Source organism: Stenella coeruleoalba (assembly GCF_951394435.1).
Source record: "Stenella coeruleoalba genome assembly, chromosome: 18".
In the NCBI taxonomy this organism is placed as follows: Eukaryota; Metazoa; Chordata; class Mammalia; order Artiodactyla; family Delphinidae; genus Stenella; species Stenella coeruleoalba.
Genome location: NC_137164.1, coordinates 67,995,079 through 68,007,669, shown reverse-complemented (window position 1 = coordinate 68,007,669; position 12,591 = coordinate 67,995,079). Strand labels below are relative to the sequence as shown.

Genomic DNA, 12,591 nt, shown 5'->3' with positions numbered 1-12,591 from the left:
TCTCTCTCCACTTCCAGATTAAATCCGAAGTACGTTCATGCCATGAATAATCTGGGAAATATCTTAAAAGAAAGGAATGAGCTCCAGGAAGCAGAGGAGCTGCTGTCTTTGGCTGTACAGATACAGTAAGCGTTGTTTTATAATCATGCTCACGGCATGGAAATGCGCTCCAGCGTTCTGGGAGCTAAGCCTTTCTTTTCCTTGTTTGTCTTCCAGGCCAGACTTCGCTGCCGCGTGGATGAATTTAGGCATCGTGCAAAACAGCCTGAAACGGTTCCAGGCGGCCGAGCAAAGTTACCGGACGGCGATCAAGCACAGGAGGAAATACCCAGATTGTTACTACAACCTCGGGCGTTTGGTAAGCACATGGTGCCCTGTGGCTGCAGCAGAAAAGCTTGGTTTTGTTTCCTTCTTTATAATAAAGTGAGAAGAGCGACACCCATTCTAACCCTCTACATCTTATGAAGCTCTTTCACGTACTTTTATCTCAGTTGAAGGTAGCTATTTGCTTTCCTCACATGTAGTTTTTTTTTTAGCTCTAATTAGAGAGCAAGCCAACTTGAGTTAGCCAAGTTTAAGAGATCATAAAGGCAACAGGTTAAACTAAGGAATAAATTACAATTTTTAAAAGTCCCTTTGTGCCCTGTTAAACAGTATTCCAAGGGGTTACTTCCTGATAAACATTGGTCTCTCTGTTTTTAAAACACCAATTGAATAAAAACTGAAATTTAAAAAAAGCAAACCCATAATGTGACTTCTGAGTTTTCCTCTTCTGCTGCCTCAAGGGACTGTTCCTGCATTTTTACAGGTAACTATCCCCCCATGAAAGAAAGCTCAGGAGCCCACAAAAGGGCTTTGAGATTATTCAATGGGAATAGAGCATAATGTGTTCTGTAGAGACTTGCTCTTTTTGGTTACTAACAGGATATTTATAAAGCTGTTATTGCTCTTGACTTTTTTTTTTAAATATAGTTTCTTTCTTCAAATAAATAATACAGCAGTAGCTCATACAGTAAGTTCAATAATCTTAAAATCTGAAAGCGTGGGGCTTCCCTGGTGTCACAGTGGTTAAGAATCCGCCTGCCAGTGCAGGGGACACGGGTTCGAGCCCTGGTCTGGGAAGATCCAACATGCTGCAGAGCAGCTAAGCCCGTGCGCCACAACTACTGAGCCCACGTGCCACAACTACTGAAGCCCGTGCACCTAGAGCCCATGCTCCGCAACAAGAGAAACCACCGCAGTGAGAAGCCCGCGCACCGCAACGAAGAGCAGCCCCGCGCGCGCCTCAACTAGAGAAAGCCCATGGGCAGCAACAGAGACCCAACGCAGCCAAAAATAAAATTAATTAATTAATTAAAAAAAAATCTGAAAGCATATATTGCTAATGATAGTGAAATAGATTTTGTCATCATTTCTGAAAGGCCTCCATGAGGACGCACAACTTAATTATTAAAACTCTTGCTTTCCTTAATAAAGAAAATAAGCGCACACCCGCAAAATGGTAGTTCTGTGAGGTGATGGAGGTGATAACGAGAAAAACAGAGTTTATTACCGTGTGCAGTGGGCAGACAAGTGGGGTAACTCAAAGGGATGGTTAGAACTTGGACTTATGTAGCATCTTAGCAGAGAACTATACATTTGTAGAGAAATGACAAGACAAAGAAAGAGATTTCAGGCTTCCAAGCTGACGAACTGTGGGAAGGTAAATATATGGGGGAAACCTCACATATATAATGAAGTGAGGTGTGTTTGTGTAGGTTCGTCTTCTCCATAGCCATAAAACTTCCCCAGGAGGGGAGGCCCTCCTCCTTTCTCAGAAGTTTCTGCTTTTAGTCAGATCAGGGAAGCTCCAGGAAAGCTGCTTTCTGCATCTGTTGACTCTCAAATGCCTTCAGTGCAATAATCTTTATGCCAAAATGGTATATTTGGGGTGGCATTTTCGGGTCCTCTATCTTGTTTTCTTGGAGTAGGGGAGAGACAGTAAAACTCCACTGTAATAATACCAGTAGAGACCAGAAAATCCAGTCACACACAGAGCAGGGTGGGTCCTTGCAAAGTTAATGAAGTGAGAATGGGATCTGGGAACAAATTGGGTATTATCCAAATACTTGCATCGGTGGTTATTGCAGGGATTACTGTTTCTATTTATTGTGTCTACGCTAGGACTTGCGTGACATATTATACTTGAGATCCACACGAAATCTTCTTTCATTCTTTTTTCTTTTTCTTTTTTGGAGGCAGCTCTTTTTTCAGGATATTGTTTGTGAAGTGAGTGTATCTGCCTGGAGCCCTCAGTTATACTTTAAAGCTCTAATACTTAGCGGTCTTCTTCCTTCCCCCAGTAGCTGCCTGTCACTGCAATTCCTTGGGGTTTGGAAAATTGAGAATTAATGCTAAATGAGCCAAGTTACGTCCAAAGAAAGGAAGATAGAATGCAAAATAGAAGATTTTAACACGTGCTCCAGGCCCTGGAACTCATCCCCACTCTCACTTAGAAGATCATCTGTAGTACTGACTATTGAGACCTTGTACTGTTCTCTGTGTACTGTTTACTAATTATGCTACCGTGAAGTAATCTTTCTGTGTTCCCTCCTGCCAACTGTTCTTGGTTATTTAAAGATTTTGCTCTCCTTTGTTGTTTAATTATCCAGCTTTTGCCTGCTTGACAGCTTAAAAGCATTAAGAGCTTAATCTTTAACAGCTCAACCAGTATATTTTTATATCGGCAAATAATAGGAACTTAATAACTGAAGAGTTTCCTTTCTGAAAAAACCTTCCTTAGTCACTCTTCAGTAGTGGGAGACAGAAATGTGTTTTGATTTCTGGATACAGGAAAGAAGGGACTATAATGAACTTCTCTTGTGCCGTAGGAAATTGGGAAGAGCTGGATTATTTGGGACACATTACTAACATTAGAAAATTATGGTAATAGTGACTGGAGACAGTTCATTTTGCAAGGACTAATTGCATCAGGCAGGATCCATTCAGGAAAACCAAAACCATGCTAAGTATTTTTTTAAAAATAATCTCTCTCTTTTTAAAAAAATATTTATTTCTTTATTTATTTTGGTTGCACTGGGTCTTAGTTGTGGCATGCAGGATCTTTAGTTGCAGCATGCAGACTCTTAGTTGCAGCATGCATGCATGCGGGATCTAGTTCCCCAACCAGTGATCGAACCCCAGCCCCCTGAATTGGGAGCACAGGGTCTTACCCACTGGACCACCAGGGAAGTCCCCGTGCTAAGTATTTTAAATAGAGAAGATTCAATACAAGGAATGGGTTAGACAGTTGTTGGAAGAACACACATGGAAAGGTGACATTAACTCAGAGAGTAAAAGGAAACCCTGTAGGGTTAGGGGAACACATGGAATGAAGTGATGCCACCAGAATTTAAGAGCTCATAGAAGGCACCACATCTCAGGAGCTACCATCACCTGAAGGCTGAGATTGTGACAGAAGGACCAAAGTCCAGCCCAGGGACTGTGGAGGGAGGGGACATGGCCACTGTAGAGACACTGCCAAGGACAAGGAAGGAGAGAGCGAGAATGGGGGGAAAGCGCTACTCCGTCTTCCAACTATCTGATCATCACCTGTGACTTCTATTGGCAGAGAGACTTGACCGGGGGCCAAGTAGCAAAGCACCATGGGAAATGTAGTTTGCAGAGCATAGAAGGTTGAGCATAGGACTAATAGGTAAATAACATGCTTATTACCTGTCCACTTTCAGAATGGGTAGTTCTTTCTAAATCACCATTTTTCTCTGTTTCCCTTAAAGTGCTTGTTCACTTTGTATAGATGGTATAAAAGGTAAAGTTCAAGGCAGAATAGGAGTGTTACCTGGTTCAGGCTGGGGTTGTTCTTCAATAAATAGTAATGAAATATAATAATAAATAATAAAATATGTAAAGAATGTTTTTGTTGTGTAAACGAAGTTATGTTGGTTTTCCTGGGTGCCTTTGAAAGCATGTCACCGCAGATCGTCTCCACATGACTCAATTGCCTGTCACTTGCTGGAGAGAACTGGCTGAGAAATCAATGGAACATCAAGTATAAAGAGAATTAAATGTTGGTATAATTGGGCATCCTAAATTATTTTAAGTCTTTGAACTTTACGTGTTTCCTCATTTAAGGGCTAAAGTATTGTAACTGGAGTCTCTGAGTCTCTTGGGAAATTCCAACATCTTTAGCAAATGGATATTCACAAATGTTTCTGTAATTCCTTAAACCTTTCTTTTTCTTGCGTACTGTGCCACCTGTTTGCTGTGTGTGGGGTCATGGGGCAAGTCACAATGTTTCTGTTGTCTAATGAAAAGACAGACTTGACAGTAAATAAGGAAATAGCCTTAAACTCTGATAAATTGTAATCTTGTGTACTTTTTTGCAGAGTTAATGGAACCGTGTTCATTCAGATGAGATGTGCATTTGAACAGAGTTAAAGAGGGCAAGAGGGTCACCTGTTAAACAATCCATCACTTTCCCCCTCTGCGTGCTTTTATTAACTATGCGGATTGACAGCCAGCCATTTCATATTCTGTTGTCGATGTTAACATTCCCTCTCAAAAGAAAGCAACAGATCATTCTCTCCTTCCTGAAGGAGGCAAACAGGCTCCAAACTGGGAAAGACGTTTACATTTACTGCTTAAGACTTTTCCAACCAGTTCATAAAGTATGTCTGATGTACTCCCAGTTTTATAGGAAGCTTAGATGTAGGCAGGAAGACCATTCTTCACAAGGTGAATTTGGCACATAGAGCTTTTAATCACATTAAATATTTTGTTGACCATTTTAAATAATACCTTATCAAAGATAGACTATGTGAAGTCTTTCTGGAAAAATACTAAGGATTAGGTTTTTTCCTTAACCTCTCTGAAGTAGTCTGAAACATGCTTTGACACCTGGAATCACTAAATTATGGGTTGTAGTTAAAAGGTTGTAGGCTTGGGCTCCCCTGGTGGCGCAGTGGTTGAGAGTCCGCCTGCCGATGCAGGGGACACGGGTTCGTGTCCCTGTCCGGGAAGATCCCACATGCCGCGGAGCGGCTGGGTCTGTGAGCCATGGCCGCTGAGCCTGCGTGTCCGGAGCCTGTGCTCCGCAACGGGAGAGGCCACAACAGTGTGAGGCCTGCGTACCGCAAAAAAAAAAAAAAAAAGGTTGTAGGCTCAGGAGCTAGACCACCTGGTCTCAGTCCGTGCTCTCCCATTTCTAGATATGGCACTGTGGACACGTTACTTCCTTTCTCTGTGCCTCAGTTATTTACTTCATCTGTAAAACGGGGATAGTTCTCTCCTTCACTGAGATTGTTTGGAGGCTAAATGAGTTAATATGAAAAATTACAAGCTCGATAAATACAAGTTCGGTTCGGTTTGGTTTCGGGTTTGGTATGGTTATATCTTGTAGAAAGAAAGCACAAAAAAGAACTGGAATATTGATTGGGGGTGTCCCTGCTTTCTGTTCAGTATGCAGATCTAAATCGTCACGTTGATGCGCTGAACGCGTGGAGGAATGCTACCGTGCTGAAGCCAGAGCACAGCCTGGCCTGGAACAACATGATCATCCTCCTTGATAACACAGGTGTGGAGAAGCAATTCAGTCAGTCCATAGTATAGTGCCGTTGGATAATTAGGAAACAGATGCTTGTGCTTTTTTTTTTCCCCTAGTGTGTGTTAGAGTTTTGTTTGTTTGTTTTTAATTAATATGGGGTTCAATATTTTACATGACAAATATGTGTGTACTTCTAGAATATGGAGTGTCCTTTGACATATTGCAATATGAATGTTTGGGAAGGTGACACTTGGCTTAGAGTTGGTGTTGAGTCATGGGGGCAGGTGTGCACTAGCATCTCATTTCTCCTGAAGCCTGTCATCTGGCAATGGCCATCATCTAGGATGCTGGAGGTACCTGGAGCAGGTACCATCCATTTCTGGGCTTATGAAATGGATGGTGCTAGGTCCATGCTCTAAAGTTCATGGATGGTACTCAAAGGAGGTGCTCTCAAACCTACACTCAGAGATTCTTATTTTCGATATAATGGTAATAAATTTGGTGACCTGGTTTCTTAGCCCGTGCGAGACTCAATCAATTAGAAGTTTCTCTGTTCCCCTACTTTTAAAAATCCAGCCGTCCCATAGGAAATGATAGTTTTCATTTGGCAGAATTTAAAGCTAGTTAGCCATCTACTCAGTGTGGAGGGAGATACACATCTTGTTCCTAATGAAAGTGTAGCATGTGAGCTTCAATACTATAAACATTCAGTTATTAAACTGTTGCTGTGATATCCTTATTCTGCAGACTTGTTTTCTCCGATCTGGGTATAACTGGTATCTGGGGGAAATTGAAATTAGATTTTACATGCTTTGACAGAAGTTAATCAAAAGCTGTTGGTATGTCAGAATTGTGCTGGACTGCAGTGGCTTTGCAACTGATAGGTCGTGTGTGTGTGTTAAGTGTCGTGTATGTGTGTGTATATTACTGTTCTACGTTGATCTTCTTAAGTAGTTTATTCATAATCATTGTGCATAATGCACATAAGCCCTGTTAATTAGAGAGAGAGACTAAAATACGAGTACAACGCGAACATGTTTTTTAAGTTTTCCATTGTTCATTCACAGGTAATTTAGCCCAAGCCGAAGCTGTGGGAAGAGAGGCACTGGAATTAATACCTAATGACCACTCTCTGATGTTCTCCTTGGCAAACGTGCTGGGAAAGTCCCAGAAATACAAGGTGTGTGAACTGCAGGCCATGATTTCTTGCAGTGAATGCCAGCATCTGACAGGAACCATCGATGTAACGTCTGCCCAGTTAAATTCAGAATTCGGCCCAACTAGTGGTAGCTGCGTACCAGTGTGGCTCAGTCAGTTTGCTTTGAGAAGCTGCGCAAGAGATGAATTTGTGGACTCAGACTCCACATGCTTTCTGGTCAGAATTCACCAGCATCGCTCAAACGTGGGAGGGGAGGAGAAGCCAAAAAAATCCTAGCAGATGCCCCAGCTCCTGGCATGGAGCTATGATTCTGTCCCTGGTGCTGGGGCTCGTCCTCTTCTGCACAAAAAGAGTACCAGCCCGTGGAGAATATAGGATGGGTTCTCGCTGCTTCCAGGTTTTTCCTCACCTACAGGAAGTTACAGGTCATCTGCAAAGCCCTAGAAGTTTCTGACCAACGAAAACCACAAGATATTGCATCAGGCCTCTAACTAACTGGGGTCCCAGGGTGGGCCAGGAGTAGACCTTGAATCAGAAGGCACGTAACTCCCTGGATATTGAAGGGGACTCTGTTCCTAATAGCACTGATCTCAGATTTTAGTTTTGTGTATCAGAACCACCGAGGGAGCCTGTGAGAATACAGATGCCCGTATTTCTCCCCATGGCTCCATTGGGTAAGGTCAGGGAGTATGCATTCTAACCAGCATCCCGGCTTCCTAGCACAGATGTTACAGAAAACACACTTTTAGAAGCTGTGTCTTCGTCCTTTCATGAGAGAAATATTTCCTTTTTGAATCAGCGGCCATATCTGATTTTGATCACACTTGGCCTAATAGTAGTGATTAATTCATACTTCTCCTGTTCGGCTCATTAGGTATCATTATCGGTATAATTTTCTGTAACAATACAGTAGTAAGATGTCTCATGCATTTCTATCCTTTTTGAATTGAATAATCAGGGAGTTTAATAGCATCAGGATACATTTTTGAATTTCTAGATTTTGCCCCCAGATAACCTTTTGAGGGGTTTCGTTTTATTTTTTACAGACCTACTTCTGTAGAGGAGAGGGAGGTGAGGTGTGTGGGTTCCTTTCTAATGACTTTCCAGCCATCTATTGGCAGCCTGGGACGGGGTGGGAGTGTCCAGTGACCATCTTTGAGATGCAGCTTATGTGATCATGTGCTGATTTTTCTATCATCCCACAGCTTATAAACTGGAATTCCTAGTAAGGTGACAGGACCTGGGGTTGATTTGGGTTCCAGTTCACAGTGGTGTTTTGTATGGTTTTTTTTCCAGATAAAGTAGAAAATACTCCATAAAGCAGAATGGAGAAATGGGTTTCCTGTTTCTCTACACATTTTGCATCCTAACTGTCTAGGCCAGGGTGCTGAGCCTAAGATAGGAAAACAGAGGATGAAATCTGAAATAAGGAACTGAACTTTGGGCACTGGGCGGGGACGCTTGGACGAAGAGGTGACGTGGTGGTGACTTGCAGGGGTGGGGCAAGCAGACCTTGCAGCTGGGCCACCGTCCCCATCAGGACAGGTATCTGTGGTCTGTGCACCTCCCTTTCCACCTAGGCATTTGCTGTTGTAGATGATCACTAACTCCTGGTCAATGTCCTTAGTGAGCCTGGAGGCTCGTTGAGGCCGGAGTCTTAAGTCCCCTTTTCGTGTCTCCATTGCCGCTCCACCCCTCCCCAACCACTGGGCATTTTGTAAGTGCCCAGTGAACCACTGTGAAATGATGGAACACATCCCACGTTCGGTTCTGAAACGTTCAGGCTTCCGGAATCTATTTTGAGACTTCGATGTGAGCATTCTCATTACATCCAGGTGATAATGGGGCACCTTTTTAATCCGAGCAGCCCTTTTACCCAAGAGCCATCACTTAACCACTCCTCAGTTTATTCTTCTGTAAAATGGAGATGGTGCTAAGAAAGAAATGCACAAGAAGGTAATTTATAACTATGAAACATTGTATACATGTATACGTACACGGCAGTAATTTTAGTCTAGTGATTATTGAATGAAACTCGAAGGATCATGAAAATCCATTAGCATTTATGTTGCCTATTGCCGTGTAATTTCCAAAAGTGATGTTTTTCAGTGGTGAACGTCGCCTCTCGTGCTGATTCTCTCTCTGCATCACCTGTTCCACGGGCCCTGTAGTTTAAGAGCAGATTACGTCTAGAGAGCAGTTTCCCCAACTCCAGACATTTATGTCATACCCTTATGAATTTTTTGGGGGGGGGCCACATCTAGATACTACTTATTATTCACTTGATATATTTCTTTAAATAGATTTTAAACACAAATGGTAATTAAAGTGGAAACATGCTATCTTTACTAGAAATATAAGGTAAATGAAAATAGAATAATTTTACTAAATCTCAGGCAGGTACTACTACTGGCTCAGGCTCTGAGCCTGAGGGTGAACCCTCAGTTAGCCTCAAAGGGAGATTGGAAGGTATTGGGGGGTGACCCCAAACCACCACCAAACGGAGACTTTGTCTCAACTGAACTGGAAGAAAGGAAGGTGAATTGAAGAGGGAGCTACTCTTGCTATGTGACTGGTGGTTTCAACTTCACGTTGGACCACCCACATTCCCTTCCCAGCCAGAGTGTTCTGCAGGGTGTTCCTTGTGAAAGCCTGTTTGGGAGAATAGACGCGGGTTTAAGGACGTTGCTGAGATGATGCTGCAACCCTGGCGGCCGGCATGGCTGAAATGACCTCCGACTGCCCAGTCCTTGCCGCCTAGACAGAAAGACCCTCACTTGCTCCTTTGCAAGGCCTTGCTCTGTCCCTGATGTTACCCTAAACCTTGGTCATACACATTTTGTCTAACACACTTTAGAAAGTAATATGTTATTTTACCTGTCTGTTGAGGAAAAACAATCCCTGATTTTAAGCATGAGTTTATTTATTTGTTCCTTGGCATAAGTCAGCTCATTACTTGGGTCTTGAAGCATCCTTGAACCTCCACAGAAGATCAGTTTATGAATAGTTCATCGCTTCCCAGAACAGGGCCATTAAAAAGCCTGATTTAATAGATGAGCATTTCATGGGCGTTGAATACCTGCGGGCATTCGTGTTCTAACGAGGCCTCCAGTCCCAATGTTACCCAAAATGGAGCATGTCTAACCCACACTCACAGTGCCCCACAAACCCACTCTTCCTCCTGATGCCCCTTCTTTTTTCAATGTGCCATTATTTTTCTGTCTTCCAGGCTTGGAAACTTTTTTTTTTTTTGGCCACGTTTTGAGGCATATGGGATCTTAGTCCCCCGATCAGGGATCGAACCCGTGCCTCCAGCATTGGAAGCACCGAGTCTTAACCACTGGACCGCCAGGGAAGTCAGGCTTGGAAACTTTGAGTCCTTTTTTTTCTTCCCCTATTACCTCCCTGATCCTCATACCCACTCCTTCCCACCAGCCTTGCCTTGCCAAGACCTACAGCCCCTAGACAGGCTGTAAGCCCTCACCCCTGCGCCATTGTCCACTCTCCTAAACCCCACTACATCCTCCAAACCTGACTCTGACTGCACATCGTCCTGAACGATGTCCGCACTTGTGGGCGCTTGAGAAATGAGTTAAATGAATCAAAAAATGAATCTAGCATCCCCTAGAGAACTCCTAACTTGCCTTTTATCTCTACATCTGTTGTCTCCAGATAACACTGCTTCCTTTGCGTGTGGAGGAGCATTTTAAAGTAGGTTGAGGTTCCCCAGGCTTTCCATTTCTTATACTTGAGGTTTTAAATGGAAACATTTGAAAATCATCAGAAAGAGCACAGCTACAGGTCTGCACAATCCATTTGATTTTTCTTTTGTTTGCATTGTTTTCATTTTTGTTTCCAGCACACCTAACATAGCAGGAAAACTTAGACTTCCTTGAAGGAGTTTTCTCTCCCGCAACTCGGAATGTAGACCCTGACTTTGAGCCGAGTTCTGAGAGTGACGTTTGCTGACATCCTGCGTGTAATCCTGACATCTTCATTCATTCCCTCACAGACCACATTTCTAAAATACAGATTTTTCTCTGCCAGCTCTGTCTAAAAGGTGGTGTCAGAGATGTTTGCCCAGCCAGCACAAGGCAAAGGAAACTGGTCTCCCTGCACTTTATAAAACATGTGATCCTGGATATGGGAGGCCCCCTGGGAGAAGCTCATGTAGGTCACAGATAGAAGGTAAAAACCTGTCCCCAAACCCCCAGCCTTGGTTGTTGAAGCTGAGCCTGTGACCCTGATTAAAGCATGAGTGGCCCTTTAGGGACACGAATGTAGATGGTGTGATAGTCACCCCCGGCAGCTGTCGCTGAGAGCAATGAGGCATCTTTATTTTTCAACATTATGGTAAAAAGGGGCCATGCAGTCGGCCATGGTCCCACGATGAGCAGGCGAGAAAACACTTGGCCGTGTTTCTCTGGCTGGGTTGGAAGTGAATACTGTATGGGGGAAATGCAAGTCTCTCCGAGAATCGGTTCCGCACTTCAGGGGCATTTGGTCACACTCGCGTACAGTCCTGCAGTGGCTGAGGTGACAGGTGGCTGTTTCTCCCTCATTCTCTCTGCTCATTTCCTCCAGCTGAATGGGCTGCTTCTGGGTCGTTGAGGGGGTGTGCGTTCTTAGGGGAGGTTAAACAGACTCCACCTCCTACCTTGAGAATCTTAGAAATGAGCTCATCGATGCTGACCAGAAATGACATTTGTGTGGGTGTCCTCAGCAGCCCGGCACTTTCCTGATTGACCTTTGCTCATCCTGCCCTGGACCCTGAACTGAGCTACTTGCTTAAAGTTGCAGAATTCCCACCACTTCAGGGAGGCAGATGGCAGAGTCATTAACATATTCATCCTCTCTGCGGCCACCATCCCCTGACTACTGCCCTGTCACCTTTGCCCAGTCACACACTGCCCCAATGGATCACCCTTCCGAGCCTCTTCTCAACAGGGTGTGGCCCTGCTGGGCTCCCAGATGTTTCCAGAAGAAGGATTTGGTGGAGCAAAACAAGCACGTTCAAAGTTCGAAACCCATAGGCGATAAAACTGCATAAAAGTTTTGCATCGTGTGGAGTACCTTATTTTTCATGTATTTCGTTTTTTAGGAATCTGAAGCTTTATTCCTCAAAGCAATTAAAGCTCATCCAAATACTGCAAGTTACCATGGCAATTTGGGTAAGGAGATTTTTCAATTTGAATCATATCGAAATTCTGTGTAATTTTAATGAAACAGGTGCATTTCTGTAAAATCACTGTTGGGAGAGTTGTTATTCAAATCTAACCTGTATTGGCCTTTATAATCTGGTTCTAAAATATGGCATTTTAAGGAAATTATCACATTAATAAGGTAGCTAAGTAACAGTCATATTTACAAATCTTAATTGCATGATCAGAACAACTCCTAAAATCCCCCACTAGTTAATTGCCTTCTGATGTTAAAACTCAGATTTTCTTTCTTTGAGTGAAGAGCCCTAGATAGTTCAACTGAGAAGTACTTTGGAAGTTTGCAGTCTGACATGTGTCCTTTTGCTTCTTCTGAAGTGAACCTTCCTTATCTAGCCTGGTCTTCCCTGCGTTCTTCTGTTCTGTGTCTTGGCTAAGAATGCGTTCACAATGACTTATTCCCTAGAATTCCTTTCTTTCATTTTTGCATCTCAATAATTTAGATTTTTAGAACATAGCATGTTGATGTTTGGAAGGCTCAGTCACGTGAGTATTTTTTCACCAGATCTCTTCCCTATAGACTCTGTAGCTTCCCCTTGGAAAAGTGATGAAGCATCAGTGGTTGCTGTACTGCCCACATAGAAAGATGGTTTTACTTAGAGAATCATTGTAATAGTCAGAGGCTTACCATTCTAATGAGTAGATTTCTTGGGACTTCCCATGTGGTCCAG

General features: G+C 43.3%; 1 protein-coding gene across 2 annotated transcripts in view; it reads left to right on the top strand.

The window, feature by feature from the left end:
• TMTC4 (transmembrane O-mannosyltransferase targeting cadherins 4) overlaps nt 1–12,591 on the top strand; it is a 61,771-nt gene that overhangs the window by 47,077 nt on the left and 2,103 nt on the right. Inside the window, exons 13-17 of one of the 2 annotated variants that reach the window (XM_079902777.1) lie at nt 18–125; nt 217–358; nt 5,458–5,572; nt 6,610–6,722; nt 11,803–11,872. In XM_079902777.1, coding sequence (XP_079758903.1) covers nt 18–125; nt 217–358; nt 5,458–5,572; nt 6,610–6,722; nt 11,803–11,872 — 548 coding nt within the window. Of the gene's footprint in view, nt 1–17; nt 126–216; nt 359–5,457; nt 5,573–6,609; nt 7,569–11,802; nt 11,873–12,591 lie in introns of those variants that run through there. The other variant, XM_079902776.1, reaches the window with a different exon arrangement.